This window comes from Amblyomma maculatum, chromosome 7, assembly GCF_055883805.1.
Source record: "Amblyomma maculatum isolate TAMU_Amacu chromosome 7, ASM5588380v1, whole genome shotgun sequence".
In the NCBI taxonomy this organism is placed as follows: Eukaryota; Metazoa; Arthropoda; class Arachnida; order Ixodida; family Ixodidae; genus Amblyomma; species Amblyomma maculatum.
In genome coordinates this window covers 48221323-48241764 of record NC_139350.1, presented here as the reverse complement: position 1 = coordinate 48241764, position 20442 = coordinate 48221323, and the positions used below count along the sequence as shown (strand labels likewise).

Genomic DNA, 20442 nt, shown 5'->3' with positions numbered 1-20442 from the left:
AGCACTTGTAATAGTAAAGAACAAAGCTAATCCTTCTTGCTGAAAATGCCAGTGTAGCTGTAATCAGTGTAGCCTAACATGGATGCTAGTGTACGCAGGGACATTTGTCAAATTATTTTTGTGGGCCTCATTGTCCCTGGCTGCAAATGCATGACCAGGTGTCGCAAACACTTAAGCATGCGGCTGCAATGTGCATCATTCAGGGGCAGCAACAGGGGAGTAACGGCGGCAGTACAGAGAGAGGTGCTGCTAGGAGCAGGACCTGTGCGTAGTTGGTGCAAATGGCATGAGCTATAGTTAAATGGGCTGCAGACAGCTTGCAAGAAGCAAGTTTCTGCATTTACCCTGCTCGTTTCCACTCTGCAAAAAGCAAGGTTTCACGAAGGAGCTGTAGCCACATTGATTAGTAGAAACAGGGTGCCAGCGTTACAAGTTCTTGCTCGTGTAGTGTCTAGCTGCTTGGCTAGGGGATGCACAACTTCATTTTATTCTTACATGCGATAGCCGGTAATTTTAGCATCTGTCTTTACATGTGCATACTCTTTTTTTTTCTTCTTCTTCTTCTTCTTTAGGTACTAGTGAAATCTCGTTGGTATGATTCTCACGTGCAGTGGAGATGAAAGCATGTTGATTGAATATTGTATTATCCAAAAAAGGACACAAGTGAAGCATACTTGGCTCAGAACTTACTTTTATTAGAGCGCTTCGAAATCTGTCGCGCGGGACTTTGTTTTCTGATGTCCAGACACAAGCTTTTCTGAAACTCAGTTCACTGTAGTGCACCAGTGTCAATCAGTCTGTCTGCTAGCAACCACACATGGAGCTCAGAGCCAAAACAGAGGATAGTGTGTGCGTGCTCACAAAGGCCCAGTGTAAGGGTTGTCTACTAGACTCCTGCGGAGGGCAACGCACACCTTGCTACTTTCCTCTGTGAGGTCTTTGACTGCTGCAGGCAGTGATGCTGGGTGGGTCGCAAATGCATTTAATCTTAGAGCACGTGTTTTATCTTTTTCCCCTCAGAGTTCACGTTGCCACACTTGACAGGCAGTTAGGGAGAGTTGTAGTAGGTGTCAGTTTTGCTTTGTGTAATTGGGTGCAATTAACAGTGTAGATGCAATTAACAGTGCAGCTAAGTGTAGGTAAGTGCTAGCAGTATAGTTTGTCAGAAGTTGGTAATAGTTATCAGCAACTACATTGTTAAAATGCACAGAGAAAAATTGGCCAGTAACTAGTCATGATTAAGAATTGTGTTTTAGTTGGTGACTGTTATTAGTTCACAGCTGACTGGCTCACGAAACCGCTGACGGGCAGCAACCTCACTTGTGACTCTGTGAGGGCTCCAGTTACATAGACTGGTCGCACAATCCTTGGCTCTCATATCCTGGCTTCATAGTGTAAAATGACGCTACCCACATTTATATTTTGGTTGTTGCATGAATTTTAAAAGGCAGACATTATGTTAGTCTAAGTGCCCTCTAGAACTGATGGACGACATAAACATTTTTGTGTGTTTATGCACGCATGCACACTCATGTGCAACATTTCAATGCTGCACGGAATATAAAACTGAAGGTGATATTTTTTTTTTTTTAGAGCATTTGCAGCCTACACAGATTTCTGACCTGCAGCAGTTCAGGAAAGATAGCTTGATAGGCATAGGTGAACCTGACATCCGGGCTGCTTGTGCAGTGTGCCACGTGTGCATTTAGTGATGGAATGCTGCATTCATGCTGCTTTGTATACGCAGTACTTTTTATGAGCAGTGGCCGCTTACATACAGTTACATCTTGGACAGTGCCTGGACACTTGTGCACGAGGGGCACAGACTTATTTACTTTTTATGTTTTGTAATCAGCGTACATACCTCTCTCCCCTGTTCTTTTTAGCTATCACTCACTATCTAGGCTATCTTTTCTCTGCCCCATTAATTTCTGACGGCTGTAGCTTTCAGAAAGAAGGAAAGTTGGGCAAAAACTATCTAGTACGCTTTTAACACATTCACTGCTAGGTTTGATATTTCTAGAAATGAACGTAAGACCAAATAGAAAGAGAAGGCTTTTAAATTTTATTCGTCAATGCCTTGTAAATGGCAAACATTTGGCTCTGTCTGAGTTGCAACCTGCCTGATGTTTACAATAAGGCATACTTGCAACAAACCGGAGGAGCTTGCATTCATTTAATGAGTACCTGTGATTACATATTTCTTGAAAGGTAATTCGTTGGCATTCTTAACAAATTAGCTGCAACTCGTTTGCCGTGTAGGTTGCTGGCAAATCTGCTAAATAATGAGTGCCCACTTGTGGCTGACATAAATTACAAGTGGGCAGTTGAGTAGATAATCGGCGTTATTTGAGCGTGCTGAGATAGCGCGCAAAACATATGCTCGACACTATCTGGGAATGCAAGGTAGATTCCTCAATCCTCAGTTTGAGTGAGAAAATGAAAGTCATAAAAGGAGCCAAGCATGGAGGCATCGTCTCTCTATAATTATTAAATTTGTGGCTTAATACTTTCCACTCAGGCAAAAAAGCAGTGGTCTCCAACCAATGGTAGTAAGGGGCTGGAAGCAGTGGAGAAATATATATATCTGGGTCCCTGTGGTTGTGACAGACCCACACCTCGAAGAACAAGGTCAGAAGGATAATAATTTAAGAACAGTAATTGCTTGAGCGTGCCTGCTCAGCTCTTCTATGTTATGACCAGCAACTTACTAAGGTAAGAGATTACACAGTCAGGGCATGCTGGTGCAGTTTGCTTTCTCTTGCATTAGCCAGAAAAGTGAATGATCGGACATAGCATTGAAGGACATCTGTGTTGTGTGAATTGGAAGGGGATTGTGAGTTCATATTTTAGTGGTAATTAAGATGAGGAAGTGGGGAGGGAGCATAGTGGAAGAGGTGTTTCTCCTGCAGCAGACTGGTGCAGAATTGCGCAAAATGTCTGATGGTGTGCTTGGTCCAGTTGAGCAAAGGCAGTAGGAAACAACACTGTGAGTGCGCACCTTTCCTTATGTCAGAATCTGAATTCCTTATAGCACGGTTGTTTTCCCAACTACCACCTCTTAGCTGGTGATGGGATGGTAGTTGGGTTGTTGTTGCTTACTGATGATTACACTAACTTGCTATTGTTAAATCCTCACTGACATGCTGTTCTGGAGCTGTTTTCCAGTAGGGGACGGTTGAAATTTTTTTTTGTCTGAGGAGAGGCACCATTTGAACTTAATAACCTGATTTTATTTATTATTGGTTTCCAGTTTTTCCCAAGCTTTATGAAAAGCTCTTTAAGAATGCACAAAGCCAAACTTGGTCGTTGTTCTTTCATATTAACTTCTATAGACTTTGATGTTGGGTATATGAGAGTGCTGGTTTCATTCTCTGTCATTTTAACTGCTAAGTGGCATGTGTATAGAAAGGAATGGGAATATTAGTGCTGCGTTGGTGCTATGATATTCTGCCTGATTGTTTACATTTTTCTGTCTCTTGATATTTGTTATCCTCTACTGTTCTCTTGTATGCTGGTGCTAACACTTGGTGCATTTATTTCGGCACACTCCGCCTCGTGCATATTTGTGCTCCCTCCTGAATGTGGCACACGATGTGCCTGTTGACAGGGTTTCAGGGAACGGTCGTTTCTTGTCGCTGCGCACTGATCTTGTGAAGCCCAGTGGTCACAGAACCCCAATGGAAATATCACTGATATTTCCATTGAAGCTATGGTGTGTTATTTTGGGTGGGGGGCACTGACTTTCTTCAGCTCTTGAAGTTAATTTTGCTCGGTGGGTTGGTGAGCGATTTCTTCTCTCTGCTAATATGCATTGGATCAAGCTGCCATTCCATGTATTGTCTGGTAGTTTGATACACACTGTCTCTGATTGCAACCGCATATTTTGCTCAGTTCAGAGAAACAAGTAATGCAAGCCCACAAATGGGCAATCGCAGCAGGTTTCCTCTGTTGGGTGTTTCCGTCGAAGCTATGGTGTGTGATTTTGGGTGGGGGATGCAGGGGGTTTGTCATGCGAGAATGTGTCTGTGATAGAGCATATTATTCAAATTTTCTGCTTCCATGTTGCGTTATTTCCTTTACTATTGCATAGTGAGAAGGACCACAGTGTGGCTGGTGTAGCATGTGCTTTGTCTGAGAATGATCTTTTTCTTTGCCATGGTTTCAAATCATATACCCATGTCTTGTCTCTGTGTCTTATTTTAACAAAAATATATATTGCTGCTTGTGTACTCAAAGGGTCACTGACAAGGGTCTGGATATTTTAAACAAACAAGCACTGTTTAGATGACAGGCATTGAAGATAAGTCTCTGCAAAATAATAATAATCATATGTGCCCTGAAAAGCAGCAAAAAATAACTCTGGTGCTTGTCGTGCTTCTTTTCAAAAAGCCAACCTCCTGATCCTCTACACTGGAATTCCATCCATTGGCATTGCCGTAACCATGGCCATGACATATTCGCAAGAAGTGTCTCTTTGGTTCATCATTCTTAATGGCGGGTGAAGGGAAGGTGTAGCCAACTTTGTTGATGTAGCACAGAATGATGCACAGCTACAACGTTACGTTGTCTCCTCATTCCACACACATTTTTTTTTCAGTCACTCCGGTCATTTTTCACACATGCACGCACACAAGAACTAGTTTCTGTCCATGCATGCTTCAGCATGTTACCTCACTCGCCCACACAATGGTTCTAGACATCCACCTGGTGCACTGCTGTTGTCCTGGTTGTCTCAGTGCTGTTGGCAGCCATGCACTTTGAAACACAGAAAAGCACAGGCTTCCTTTCAAGAAATGCCCCGAGGCTTCCCAGATCGCTCTTAAGCTGTCCCATTGAGCTCCGACACCTGGCTACTTGACCATTATGAGCGCACTGCTCAATGCTCCCCTTAGATTTTTTTTTTTAACAGTAGGGACACACACTACTCTGGTCATAAAATGGATGGGATGCACTGGAAGTATACAAGCATGAAAAGGATCCTTGCTAACATGTTGAGTTGGTCACCTCATTGAATCATCTGGGTCCACATAGAGGAATGACAAAAATAAAATAAAACTCTTGAAATATGGAAACACCGCTACAAGCAGCCTCCTTCCTGCCAAAAGTACTCCTAATAGGGAAATGCATGAAAGTAATGACAGTGGTTTAGCTGTAGCTAAGCGCAAGTTTTACATGCGAGAGCGCGTAAAATGGTATGGTAAAAGTGGTACAGGCTTAGCTAGGCCCGTTAGGCTTAACATGTGCAGTTAGGCCTAGGAAGGTGTTAATACATGGGTGTGCGTTCAAGCACATTAAGACTTTATTCACTAACCTGTGCTTAGTTAGGCCTGATCAGTGTTAGTTGTATTAATTAGCTTTGCCCTTGACCTTGGTCATGTTCATAGTCATGGTAATCGTGGCCACCTGAAGCAACAATAACCATGCATAGCGAAGCTAGGCTTGATTGTTGCCATAACAACACTTGGTTTAGCAGACAGAAGCTGCAAGCCAGAAATCTGGTAAATCCATTGTGCTAGGCTACAGGTGCTTTGAGACTAAGAAAATGCTTGCCAAAGTGGGGCCGTGATTAGGCATCTGATGTATTCCATCAGTCTCTGCACTTAAGCGAATTTTGTTACTTTGCCTTTTGGAGGAGAGAAAAACCTCACAGAGGAAAAGGAGGGATCGAAGGAGAGGAGCACGACAAAGCAGCTCAATTGCGATACTATTAATGAATTTTCAAAGAAAGTTTACGGCCGCATGTTCCGATGACAATGCCTCACAGCCACCAGAATGAGCACATTTTGAACCAAAGGGTGGTGGTCAGTCAGTGGCCCTTCAAAAGAAAAGTACAAAGTTAGTTCCTAACAGCAGTGGACTTCGTGATTGTGCAAGTCTGGCTGCTTAGACCATTCTGAAGCATGAGCTGTCTCATCCTTTTGTCTCGTATAGCCAAATGAACTACATTTAGTGCCATTTGTGTTCCAGTCTTGCAGCAGATTCGTTTCCTGCCACATAGTAAAATGTAGTAAAATTCACTAAAATTGACATCTTCATTAAGTTTTGGGAACTGATTCACATTTGCTTTGGGACCAACTGTATTGAATGAACCACGAGCAGAGGCACATTATTTTGTTTTGTTTTTTTGGGGTAGCCTCACCATAATATATGTATTGAATGAACAATTAGGTCTTGCAGGCCTCGAAAATGTGAAGTTAGCTCAAAGTCCAAAGAAAGCGGATAATTGTCTAGTCTTGACACTTTTATTCAGGGAAAATTGATTTTAATATGCTACCTTTCAAAAAATACCTTGGTAGAATACTAGGACTTGATACCACACTTGTCCCCGATGCCATTTGACTGCTGCCATCATAGGCTTCATCCAATGACAAGTTGCTGGAATTTTTTGGTGCTGTAGCTTACACATCTGTTCCTTTTTCAGTGCAAGGAATATGTGGTTATTTTGAAACATTTCACTCTTTCCCACAAAATGCTGCATTAATGTGCCACTTGTTTCCATCGTGCAGCGTTGGCTATGTTTTGTTTGCTCTCGCTAACTGCCATACTTGTTCTTGTCTTATATCTGTATCAGCTTCTGCATGTCTCCGTCCTTGATGACATAACTAAATATTTTTCGACTGTTAACATCCTGATATAAGACCTTTCCAACAGATACCATCCATTACAGAACTTCGCAGGTTATCATACACTTTTCTCGGGTGCCCTGTTCAGGTTGTCATTGTGACTAGTTGCAGACTAAATTTAATTTCATGTAGTAGCAAAGGAAAAATAGTGGCATTAAGTTGGGCTTGTGTTGTTTTTTGAAAATGGCAAAATCTTCCATGTAACAATGCCTCCAAGGGCGCCATCCTATTATAATTGAGGATTGCAGATGCGGTACATTTTGAAGCCTTGTCTGAATTTGGCCACTTGTTGCCTTGGCTCTCGAGAAGTCGTGCGACTGAAAATTTTTTTTACACGTCGAAGATTCGTGCTTGCTTTCGTTGGAATAGAAGCAGCCCTCCTGTTTGAAAATTGTATGCAAGTTGCCTGCGTTATGTTTTGTGGACATTCAGTTCAACATTTAGCAACCTTGTGTGTCTGCGGCCACGGTTGCTGCTATGCCATTAATCTACCTGAAAGAATAAAATGTGGGAACAGTGTTATAAAATGCACTAAATCAGCAGAATAGACTCATGCGTCCTGCTGACCTAAAATGGGCGATTCGGGCTAGTCTTTTCGTATTGGTTGTTCCCAAGTGATGCAAGCGGGATGTGGCGGGCCGTTTCCCGCTCATTCATTGTTTCAGGTGCCATCTGTTCATATTTTTCTTGCACGTCCGTGTGCGTTGAATTACAGTAGAACAGGGGCATCTCATTTTTTATTGCCTATATCTTCTACGTTAGTGAGGCTAGGTTTAAAATTTTTGTGTTACAATGACAAGTGATCCAGGCAGAACATTTTTGGTTTATACACTTTTTCTAGCCTTAGTAACTATCCTTTCATGGCCTTTTTAACTGTAATGCAACGTATGTCATTTGCATGGGCTTGACAAAACTGGTATGAATGTCGACAGAAGACGTCACCTTCCAAGAAGCATTCCTTATAAATTTCTAAGATTTGAAGTCGAGGCACCAAATGAATGACAGTAGTGTTTGCGGAAATCGGCATATTTTGTCTTTCATCATTATGCGTAGCTTTTGCAACTGAAATGTCTGGTAGCTGCAACAGAGGATGCTTTTTTAACAGTCTGTAGTGCCACTGTTGAGTTATTGCTAGCCCATTCCAATGCTAAGGAGAGGCATACCTGTTCTTGGTAGGAAAGCCTTAGTTTTGAAAAAAAAAAAAACTAGCCCAGACTCTCGCTTTTTTTTTTTTTCTTTTTTTTTTTTTAATACAAGTGGCAGCATATCCTCTTCAGACTTGAGAGAGAGGCACTAAGGCTGCAGCATGGATACATTTTTAAAATCTCCTTAAAAGATAAATGTGCTTTATAATGTGCACAAGACCTGCTGAGAATATGTACATTTTTTAAATATTACACTTGAGTTTAGTTGCAAGTGAAGACAGGCATTAATGGGCGTTCTTAATAGAGATCTTCACTGCAGACATTTGTTTTAAGCTTTCATTGCTTCTGCGTAACCACGGGAGGTTAGAAGACTTTAGGGCATCTTTAAACAAGTGCACTTCTCTTGTTAAGCAGTTTTGCTTGGCTTTGTGATCATCTACTAGACTTAAGCCCTTGTGAACTTTCCATGCCAAAGGTGTGTCATACTCCTTCAGATCTCTCCAAAATACTCTGACCAGGTCTTTCCTGCATCTTGGTAGTTGGATATAGTGTGGACTTATTCCAGTTAGTGCCACGTATTTGTAGTACTCTGGATTGGCTCTTGCTTGTACTATTAGAATGATCGAATGTACAGCAGTGGGGTCTTGTGAGATAACATAAGCAGTGGGGTCTTGTGAGATACCATAAAAATATTTTCTTTTGTTTATAGTTTCGTTTCTGTTTTGAACTAGCGGTGTCACATAAGTTTTCTTTTGTCTGTTGTGGGGTAATTGGTAAAGGGCATGTCACGAGTAGGCAGGCGGAAGTGGTAACAGGGGTCCTACAGGTGCTATAACCTCAACTGTGCATTGTGTTTAAGGAATAATTAAGCACTCTGTTCATACTTAAGCAGCTGTGATTTTGCGTAGCGATAATGTGCCCTGATAAATGTAAAATGAGAGCACTCGGTTTATGTAATCCTAGCCAAGCAAAGCAGAAGTTGTATATTTTGCACATTACTGTTGCGCATATTTTTGGACACACATGCATAGCTCTTTTCTCTGCAGCGGCATGCAAAGAATTTTTTTTATTCTGGGCATACTTGTTGTTTATGAGGAAAATGTGCACAGTTTGCAACTTAGGGATGTTGGTACAAAGTATGTTTGAGTGAATACTATCCTCAGGCAGGCAGCGGTGCTTGTGTCTTGCAAGCTATTGCCACGTGGAAGGTGCTACCCTGACCCATTTTGGTATCAGTTCAGTAATTCAATTGATAGGGGCCACAAGTTGGAATTCAGGCTAATTCGGTGTCCATTCGCTGCATGAAAAATTGTCATTATTTTTTGGCATGCCATGTGCGAGGAATTTTTCTCGCAATAGAAAGTATTGACCCAACATTGATACCCTTTGCATAAAACCTTGGAATTTAGAATGTGTGGGGTAAGGTTTAACCTTGAATGATGCAATGGGGTATGACTGTATACGAACAAAGCTTGCACCCTCTGATGTGTGCCTGTTGACATGTGGTGTCTCTTCTGCTGTGGCAGTGTGCATTTATGTAGTGGCGTTTTGAAAGATGTACAGCGTCAGTTGATGATAAATATATTTGTCGTTGTGGTTGAGCTTCTCGTCTTTCTTGTTGGAATATACAGGCAGTGAACATAGGTCCTGGGAGTGCAAGCTGTCAAGATTGGGAGTCGTATTATGTAAAAGGTGGAACTTTTGCATATCTGCTAGAGGTCAAGCCAGTGTGGCTTTTGTCCACTTACCAGGTCACTGGTATAGTTATGATAGAGCCTCAGTGTGAGAACAGTCGTTAGATATGGCGGCTGCTGTTAGGGCATAAAGTTATTTCTTGCACAGTGGGACACGAAGTTGGATATATTTATTTGAAATTATATTGCTGATAAAAGCTTTTGCTTCTAGTATGGTTCAAAACTTGGGCTTTTTCTTTATTTATTTATTTTTCTTTTTTCCGTTTGTGTCTGGCAACTTCTCTGACCTGGAGTTTACTCATTTGGTTCTGGCTTGGTTCAACCAGAGAATCAAATTTCTGTTAAATTAAGTCTGTTTTGGTTTTCCACAAGTATTGGGCCGATTGATTTCTTTTTGTGACAATGGGTCTGTTCTTCTCAAAGCATTGCTGTTTTGTTCTCGGCGTGCTAGTATCTCGCGTGCTGACTCTATCGGCATGGGATGCATAGCAGAGTAGTGGGAGGGGGAAAGCTGGGGATTGATAACTGTTGCTTGTTTTAGCTGCTCACTTCAGCAGACAAGGGAAAAAAGTATATATGTAATGGCTGGCATGACAAAGCAGACTTATAGGCCTGTGTGAATGACGGTTTCCTGGCTAGAAGCTACTAATAGTGTTTTTCTTCGAATAATTTTGAGGTTAAATGGTACAGTAGTTGCTTTTAACACACAAGGTCATTACATGAAAAAAAAAAAAAATTCATTGAAGCTGTCTTGAGAGAGTTGACCTACATGCGGAGCCAATGTATTTGAAGGGTGCAAGTTCTGTCGGTGGGATCTCTGACTGCTAGGCTGAATTGCGAGTGCGTCATCGTACAGCTGTTGCTTTTAAGCAGCGACTCCATAGACACTGGCTATAGGCAGATGGACCGCATGTCAGACAGCAAATAGGGGCACCCGTCTCTCTTTGCCTTGTTCTAACTCCCTTTTAGGCTCACTTGGTTGCCCATTATTACGGAATTTCATGCATAGCAAAGCAACTGCTGGTGTGGCAGTCAGCTCTGACTCTTTGATAAGAAGTCAGTGAAGCTACGTCTCCTTTGTGTCATTTCCAGCACATACACCTAGCAAATACAGGTTTTGAATAGGAAACATGTGTGTCAAATATCAGATTTTTACTATTTGACAGCATTTTAGACGTTATAGTATTTACATGCTTCTACAGATTTGGGCTTTTCTATCAGACTTTGTTAAAGTAAGCGTGGTAGCACGGACTGCAAATCGTGAAGAGCTTAGAAGTTTTGCATACTGATTTGGCACTTCCACCTGTTAATGTTCAATGTTTTTAGCTGTTATTTTGGGGCAAAAAAAAATTGCTACCATCACACAGGAATTGTTGTTCTAAAGGCACCTTCTCTGACTCATCCATAATGCCTCCTCCCCACTGCTTTTTTTTTTATTATTATTAATTTCATATGACCGTCACAGTGCAAAACTTGTGACAGCACATTTGGACTAACTGCATTAGCATGTTGTTGTTGTTTTACTGAAATAGAAAGACAGTGCAGGGAATAACACACCATGCATGCTACTAGACTTGGTTGATCCCAGACATAGTTTCTTGTGGGGAAAAAAAGTGTTAAAATGCTCGAGGGCTGTTTTTCTATTGCATATGGTTTGCTTCGGTGTGTAGCATGCTTTGACCATTCAGCTAGACTGGTTTGCATTTGCTTCCTTTGTTGAGTTTCAACTCTGTAGGGTAAATTCTTTCCTTTCTTCTTCTTTCTTTTTTCCTTAGCCTTGATAAAGTATACAAACGTTTTGTCAGGTCCTAAGCTGTTATTCTGATTATACTTACTTGAAGACAACCAACTACTACCGAGGGTAGACACCTTCGAGTGTACTACCGAGTGTAGGTCAAGTCCAATAGAAGCTCGCACACACCTACTGTAAGGCAGAGCATTTTAGCAGTGCATTGTGTACTTTGCTTCAGTGAGTACTGTGAATAGAAAAAGGTGTACCTTTTCAGTGGGTGTACTTTCCTAGCCTCCACTATTTCTTCTTGCCATGAGTGATGGTCATAACCCTGATTTGCAATTTTAGCTTCAGGTGTGGCAACATAATACCACTTGATCCCGGTATAGCATCACAGGGTACGTTAAATGCCTGTGTATATGTGACATGCATTTCAAAGATAGCTTGCTGCCTCATACCTGGCATTGAAATGGCATCTCAACATAGATTGTTGTTTCAGTCTGTCAAGCATTTAATGTCACTGTGTTACCCTGTATTTAAAGTGCCTCTTTCTTTTACTTTAGCAGGCCCAGCATCCGCCACATCAGCAGGCGTCCCGGGAGCGTCTTAGCAGTGTAAGCAGCAGCACAGACACTCGGGACAGACGGGACAGTGTTGACAGTGCTGCTTTGGCCTCCGGGCGCTCACGCCTGCCGTCGGGACCACAGTCATCGCTCACCACAGACCAGTCGGCTTCTGAATCTGAACGATCGAAGCCAGCAGCCGCTAACAAGGCCAAGACACAGGTGGGAGCTTCATAAGTCCGCTTTGCTGTTCTGGGCTTGTTTGATACACGGTTCATGATGGCAGTGTTCTCTGGTGAGTTGCAGAGGTACTGCAGTGTACATCATTTTTTAAGTGCTGAGGCACAGAGCTGTTGGGTCTGACAAAGGTGAGTTGAAGAGGCAGGGCTCTTAAATATTGACTGCAGCTTGATCACATTCTATGACTGCTTTCAGATGTTATAAAGATTACAACACTGACAGTTAAAGGGAGACACAAGGGAGGAAGGGGTGCACAGAACTTAATCAGCAAGCCCAGTTCTAGTCCCAAGACCTGAGCCATTTGCCTAGAGAATGCCTACACAAATGTGAAGGGGAGGCGAGGGGGAGGGTAATTGTGTGGCATTTCATATGCCATTGGTGACAGTGCTATGAACTGAATGCAGTTTGAGTGAGAGGATCTCGCGGGGTGTGGCCTTCTCTTTGTCTCCCTTGCTTTGCCTGAAGTGTGCTTGCTTGCCCATGTACAGTTTTGCCGCGTTACAGCATGTACAGAAGCTCAGTTAGACTGTTGAGGCTGTTAAGAATTGATGTCCCTGCCTGTTTCGCCAGGTGTAAGAGGCTTGCGAGTAAAGTGCAGGTATTTTGTTGGGCAAAAAAGATAGCCCGACTTGTGCATATAGGTGTAGTCACCTTGGATTCAAAGAGTATCCAGGTAGTTTCATTGTTTCTCTGGGGAACCCCATTATTGTGTTAAATGCAGCCAAACAGTCTTTCACAGCTTTTAAATGCTCCTTAACCACCTAATGAGGCATCACAGATGGCATCATAGCACAAGTGGCTGATTTAGAGAGACTGGGGAAGGAAAGGGAAAAAAATTCGGCTCGGTCATTGTTATTGCAAGCGGTGAAGAAGATGGACGGCATGCATATTGTTTAGTTTTAGAGAGGATGTTTTGTTTTGGCATGTTCAAGTGCTCATAAATGAAGTAACAGCAATTGTGCACGATGAAAACTAGTAGATACTGGTAGTGATTTTTTTTTTTTTTTTTTTTTTGCAATTAAGTATGGTGGTCCTGAGTGCCCATTGCCACAAGCAGTGTATCGCATTTGGATTAGTTTGAATTTTGCTGGATAAACTGTGAGGTTAATGAGGTTTTGTATTAATGTCATGTGTTGGGCTAGTTGATATGGATTCATTGTTAACGAGCCCGAAAAGCGCCGACAAATGAGAAGACGACACAGCACAAGTGCAGACTTGCAACTGAACATCACTATAAAAAAGAGAACAGTACTATAATGCTCGAAAGGGCAGAGATGCAAGAAAAGCATTATTACAACTGTGCAAGGAATCATGAATGGTGGTAGATGAAAACAGATGAAAACAGGTGGTATGTGAGGCAAAATCATGTTCCTTCAAGGAAGGTAATTTCATTGCGTTCAGTATGACTGATGGAGTGCTGACATGGGTGTCAGCAAATTTAGCAGTGTGAAAGGCTTCTTTTAACTCGCAAATTATTTGTATGCAGTGCTCGAACTAGGAGTGTGCGAATATTCGTAATTTCAAATACGAATCCAATAGGTTTGTTATTCTATTCATATTTCAAAAACTGCTATTCGGAATTTTCTGAATATTTACAATTTACCGACTATACAAATACAGCGAAAATTTTTAATTCACGACAGTTTCACCGCACTGTGCACTTAATCGCATTGCTTGTCTGCATGCACTGTGCGTGAAGGATCCTCAAATTGTAACGGGGCTGTTTTGTGAAGAGGGACCTTCCCGACAGGGAAGCACTTGCGAAACTGAGAAATAACGGTATTATCACTTCGGCTTCATCTGAAATGCAGATAGCCATCGTGCAGGTGTTCATTATATAAAATTAACGTGATGCAAGCAGTTCTTGGCAGTTTTTTCAGGCCAATTCGAAAATCCGAGCTTTCGTCTAATTGGGGCATTTTTTCTGGTCCCTTGAAGGCCAAATTAACGAGTTTAGTGTTACTCAGTCGTCAATGATGGCTCCACCCAGTTTCATGCAACTCCTCCTTGTACAAAAAATAAGCAGGTATACGGAGTCCTGTATAAAATTTATGCTGGATTTTTCAGTAGGGCATTCTAATTTAATCTTCTTTGCAAGTACCTTGTGCATTCTGAAATAGACGAGTTGAACAATGTTTGCTATTTTTTTTTTCTATTTTTTTAATTTCTTTCACTGAACGGATATTCAACACTCGATTTGATATTTGAAGGCATTTCTTTTTTTTTTTTTTTTTTCCTATATTTATATATGATTCATATCCAAAAATGTATATATTTGCACACCTCTAATTGTGAGCAGTAAAGTGGTGTTCTTGAATTGTGGCGCGCATCGTTTTCGCTTGCCAAGCCTGCCTTTTGCAATCTCGGCAGTGGTCTACTAGGTCACAGGAGTCAGCATTGGTTACATGAGGAACGTAACTGTGCCTAGTTGATGCTAGTGTCACTGATCAACTTATATTTCACGTCAAGGAATTGTGTATTGGCCTGGAATTGGATGCCATTTCAAATATCTTCCCTGTTCATTTGTTTATTGTAGCGTTTTAGTAGGATTCTATTTTGTATTGAAACAAACTTCCAGTTTTGCTGCTGTATGTACCAGAAGGATTTTTTTTTTTTTTCTGGCAAATTTTTAAGCTTGGGTGTTTTTTTTTTTTCTTTAGTTTTGCAAAATTTCTTATTTTTTGTTTGTGTGTAGAAAAAAATAAAAACAGGGTTGACCACCCTGTTCTTAGTTCTTTCTGCAAAAATGAAAAGATTGGTTAGTTGTGGCCATGAAATGATTAACTTGATGTCATTGGCTTAAGGATTTGCTGCAGGAACGTTATGGCCTTATTTCGATGTTTAGTGACACGTGATCAGGCTCACCCTATGTGCGTGATCACTGAATGTACAGTGGTCTGAAATTGTGTGCAGGGGCCATTTAATGAACAGGCATGCAGTCAGTTTTACAGCAATCATAGGAACGGATGTTTGAGAGAGAGCCTGAGAGGTGCCAAGTTGGCCACGGCCTCGGTTGAGAGAGACTGAGCACCAGGGTGGTTGATGTTCACTTCAAAGGCACTGAAACCACCCTGACTGCATTTCTCCTCCTGAAGTCAAGTTTCCCTGGATGGTGATGGGTTTTTGTTTTCATGACTGTCCCTATTGCAATAGTGCAGTAACTTTCTCAAGCAAATCAGAACCAGTGCGAGCAAGACCCACCCACAGGTTGTTGAGGAATCGTTTGAGGGGGTGAGGCCAACTGGGGAGCTTCTTTTCCCAGTGTTTGCAAGGCAGAAGCACTGGAGTGGCACCCATGGTATGTGGGTGAAGAGCTGTTGGAAGGAGGCCTGTTAAGCTGCATCAAGTCAGACTGTCCATGGCTCCTCTGTACACTGAATGAGGGGTGAGATGGATCTGCCTTGCTAGCCCGAGAAAAAGAGGCATGCCACGCTAGCCATTGGACCCACACCCAAAACTGGCGCAGCAACTTAGCCACATGTTAGGTGGTGATAGAGGTCTAAACTGCACTGTAGTTCTCACAGACCCATTGCTCTCAGGTGTGGCTGATGTTTATAGGTAGTGGCGCGGGAAAGTGCTTGTGTAAGGTACATGGTAGCCAAGTGTATCTGTAACGTGTGTGGGTATAATTTAGACGCATCACAGCCCGTAGGGGCGCCCTAATGATGATGTGTACATTTGTAATCTATGCTGGTTCATAACAGGAACATGTGCTGCTGTCAGTATGGGCAGCCGTGCCATTAACTGACTGGTGTTTTCTCATGTGTGGCATGTGTGGTGGTGATAGTGAGCCGAACCCGTGCCAGAGTAATGTGACAGGCTTGCCATTGTGATGTCCGTAGGTGGCTGGCAAGAGTTGGCTGGGGGGCATTTTTGGGAAGCTCCTTCCCAAGGGCCCCAACCAGATGATCCTGCCCGATGATAAGGACCCCGATGTACGTGCTTGTTCTGTATTCGGCATGATCGCTCCCCCTGGCTCTGAGCAGTGCATGTTTTCTACCTTTGGCTGCACCTCTGCTGCCGTGGCTTTGCCGGGTGTGGCACCTGTCCTTGGTTGCAGCTTGTTATTAGGACTTCCCACTTCCTTGTAGAATAGTCAACTGCACACAATTATCTTTGAAGGTGAATGTTGGTAGTGCTAAAGTCTAGTTTAGAGGTGTCTTCTGTGATTCTTTTTTTTTATTATTATTAATATTATTATTATTGCCATGTGTATTGGACCAGTTGTCTTCTTTGCTATTGGTGCAATGGTTGTATTGGGATTTCATTTTGCCATTGGCTACGATGAGACAGAGACACTAGACACTGAATGGGCGACCTATCGCGTATTTCTAATTCTAGTAAGCAGATTTTCATGTTGTTGCGCATGAACCAGGCAACCACATCTAATTAAAGGTGGCATTGCAGTAGTGAGGCCATGAACTTAGTGTAAGCAATAATGTTCATCAGTTTTTAATCCACATTTTTAATCTGGTGCCATAGACAAATTAAACAGTTCAAATATGACTGAAGGAAGGGAACTGCAATGTTTTTCATGGCAAATTTTTGCTAAAGGGACTATTCGTGCATTCTGAATGTTGATGCAATAATAATATATATTAGCGCTTACAAACATGTTATTCCTCCTAAAGATTGAAAAAAAAAATAAAGAGAGCAGAAAAAACTCATTTCATTCACTCGGTAATATGATTGGGTGATGCCAGTTATAACCGCACTTTACATATGCAGTATGGCAGAAGTTTGCATGTAATCGTTGCCTATGCAGATTAGCTGGTTGGCATGTATTTTGACAAGTACACTTTACAAAGAGGGCAGGAGAGACTAACACAAGAAACGGAGCTCCCCTGTGTTTTTTGCAATTCCTTTGGTGTTGGTATCCAAAGCTACCACTTGTCCCCCAACCTCGCCCCATGTTTGGCCTTTCACACTTTTTTGGCACCTCGATGCACCAACCGGCTTCATGTCTTTCTCTGTCTTCGCCATATCAGCAGTTTGAACAGCAGTGCTAGCCTTTGTTTTCTTTTCTAATGTTTCACCTTGAGAGGGGAAACATTGGCAGAGCAAAAGAATAAACTTGCCTCGCAAGCTTCAAACAGCGGTGACAGTTTTGGTCGGCGACGAGTTTGCAACTTTTCCTCCACTCCAGGCATTGAAGAAAGACTCATCATCCATCAGCTCACTTTCGCTCTGGAGCAAAAGAAGGAAACACTGAGCACGGGCATCACTCTCATGCACAGTTGCCAGAAAAGAAAAACACAGGGCCATAGACTTGTTTCTCTGCCTCCAGAGTACTATCTTCTGCACCTCAGAGTACGCAGAACCAAGAAGTGAACCGTAAAATACTGCGAATTCTGAAGAGCCTAGAAGAGAAGCGAAAACCTGATAATGCGATGGGAACCCTTTGCCTTGCGTCCAAGGAATTGAAGAGCGAGCGTCAAGGAATGGGAGCTCATAAGCCAGCATAGTGCCATGCATGGCACCATGGGAATTCGGTATTCTAAGCTTAGAGAAGTTCACGTCTTTCATTTTTTTATTATGACGAGTTAGTCCCTTCCTTTACAGGTAGGGCAAACTGACCCACATTGCCACCTCAAATCACTTGTCTCTGTGACCTATGCTTCAAACCGCTTTTCCATTCTTTTCATGCTCCACTGTGTACTACTAAGGGTAGTGTGAGGACTAATGCTGAAGATCTGCATAAATGTTTTCATGACATGCACCTATAAACTGGTAGTCTGTTTCCCACAGCTGATTGCCACCTTATTAGCGGTGAAGCGTTGAAAGGCTTGATGGCAACCCTTTTGATGAAGCCTTACCAGCAGTAACCCAAGCATGCAACCAAGTTCCTGCGCGTGTGTCCATGTCTCTGTTTCTTGCCATTGCAAGGATGTTTGTCAATGTTCTTGTTAGGCTGTGGTGCCTTTTCTGTTCCTTTTCTCACGTCCATCTCAAGTGCTATTGCCATGTTATAGCCTTTTCCAAACAGTCTCCCGTGCTGTGCTGGCATTTGTACAGTTGTGGTGTGCTTGCATGCTTCTCTAGCAGCCACAAGCCTAGGTATGCCTGGCTGTGCCCTTTGCTGTGAAAATTTCTGCACAGCTGCTGTTATGAACAGAGCGAATATGTGTGCAGTTTCCGTGGACGCACATGCTGCTGCTGTTGCGCTCTGGCCACTCATCTAACGGGTTGTGTCTTCTCACTTGTGACAGCAGGCACGCAGGAACCGTGTGGTCCTCTAGAAGGTATTTAATGTACAGTAAAACTATGGTAATTCGAACTCTGTTAATTCAAAATTCTAGATTATTCGAAGAATTTCTGAAGTTTCGGGTGGGAATTTGTCTTGACTAATTTGAAGCAGCAGTGTGCACCAGCGCAGTTATTTCGAAGATTGCGGGGTGCCATGCAGGAATGACCGGATGCAGTTTTGCCACGAAACAATGAAATGATGGTCCATCACGGCCAGAAAGCTGTGCTGATCCTTAATAAGTCATAATGCCCCAGCCTCAGAACTCCGAGAAAAGAAAAAGTCTTTGGTACAGCTTGCCGTCCACCGAAGCATACATGTGCAGAGGAGACGCACTTCACTGCAATGCAGCCATAGATACCAGTTTTAAAGTAATGCTCTCGGTACGTCGTCGAGGCAAAACCGGACTCTATGCCACAGTGCACGGCGCTTGTCACTTCTCTCCGGCTCGGCCATGGCTGGAGGTGCTTTCATCAGAGTGCTTCCCACCCATAGCAGCAACAGTGCGTGTGCCACGATGCAGCCATTCTAGCTCTATGCCCATATGGGCAGATTGGCTGCATGCGACACCTGTCTATGCCATTTTTTAATGGTGTGCCACGGCTAGAAGTGAGGTTACCAGTACCTCAAGCTGTAGATAGCGCGAGAGAAACTTATGATAATAATCTCAAAGATGTGCACACACCGAGGAGTCCGAAACTATGCAGCCATGCAGATTTGCCACAAGTCATTCGGACTGCACACTAATGTAGAAGGCAGGGGGGGAGCACCATGTCGCTTTTTCTCAGCTAGCATTGTGGTGTGTTTAGAATATATTGCTTTGCACGTCAAAGTGTGGTGGCAATACAAAGCAGAGGCCGTGTGCAACGCATTCTTGCACTGAAATTTTTTGCCTGGCCCTGATTTTTTGCTGTGTTCGGTTAATTGGAACATTTTTGCTCTCCCAGTGACTTCAAATTAGCAAAGTTTTACTTATCATCCTGTATTTTGTTTTGTCGGTGTTGATCAAAGAAATGGCAGTTGCAGATGAAGGAGTGCGGCAGCCTCATTTTGCAGAAATGGTTGGCTGAGAAGGCACAGGTTATCCTGGAAACGGGCCCATTGTTTATTCAGTAGCAACACTTGTCCCCAAAATTCCAGATACTGCTGTATGTTACACCAGTGATAGTGTGACATGGTCATACACTACAAGAAAAGCAGAGCAGCCGTTATGCAGTGGATGTTGTGTTTTGCACAGGGTAGGCCAGCTTTTGGTAAAGATGCAGTTCCCTTAAAGGTTGCTTTACGGTGATTTCTTTAGAAACAAAAAAAAAAAACACTGGCACTTATAAGCATAAAGCTGTGTGTTATTAGAAATTTATGTACTCCACGTTGGAGTGATTGAAGCATTAGTTCCAAATAGGACTACTAGTGAGATGTAGGTCATTGTGGTCGATAAGGCCGGTTTCATTGCATTTGCTTGCACTAGGTATCCTAATTAATGCAAGTTTATATAAGAAATATTTGAGCTTGCCTGCTTCACTTTTTGTGCCTGTTGCTCAGCAATAGTTGTTTAGGTTACGGTGGTGATACCCTCTTGGTGTGAAGGGCTGAATAAAGAAGGTGTAATGTTCTAGTATCGGGAGACACTAGATGGCATACTATGGGACCATTCAGCCCTGGCTTTGGTGAAATCGTTCTACCACCTGCTGACATCCCTTTTTGTTTTACTCACTGCTATTTGCTTGTTTCGGTGCCATTTGTCATACTGGCTTTGTCGTTTCTGTCCTGTGGCTTTGCTCAGGCTGCTCGAAGCTGGCAGCCGGGTGCATGTGGTAACACTTCCACACTGCATGCTACACTCATGTTTCGCCAGGCTTAGGCGCAGGAGGGCCCTTTCCTGTTGCCCGAACCAACTGGCATTCACTGAGCCTGGCTGCATGCACTGGTGGTGGTGGGGAGGCTGAGCCCTGCTGCTTTTGCTCTACTGTCTCCTCTTGACTGCAGATTGTGTGGGACGAACAGAAGAAGTGCTGGGTGGACAAGAACGCTGCACCTGGTGATGCAGACATCAGGTCTGCAGCTCCACCCACAGATTCGAGTATTGGAGGTGAGCTTTATCGCTGCCTTTTTTTTTAGACGCTCTCCCAGTGGCCATGGTCAAAAAATCAATGGGCACCATTCGCTTGCTGGCCAGTAATGATTTCGGTGTGTGCTTG

The 20442-nt window shown here is 42.9% G+C and overlaps 1 protein-coding gene across 6 annotated transcripts in view; it reads left to right on the top strand.

Moving 5' to 3' along the window:
* LOC146183160 (uncharacterized) overlaps positions 1–20442 on the top strand; it is a 150895-nt gene that overhangs the window by 114347 nt on the left and 16106 nt on the right. For 4 of the 6 annotated variants that reach the window (XM_084609058.1, XM_084609061.1, XM_084609057.1 and 1 more), the window contains 3 exons: positions 11761–11982; positions 15843–15935; positions 20231–20333. In XM_084609058.1, the coding sequence (XP_084465184.1) occupies positions 11761–11982; positions 15843–15935; positions 20231–20333 (418 nt within the window). The remainder of the gene's footprint in view (positions 1–11760; positions 11983–15842; positions 15936–20230; positions 20334–20442) is intronic. The other 2 variants (XM_084609059.1, XM_084609062.1) reach the window with 2 other exon arrangements.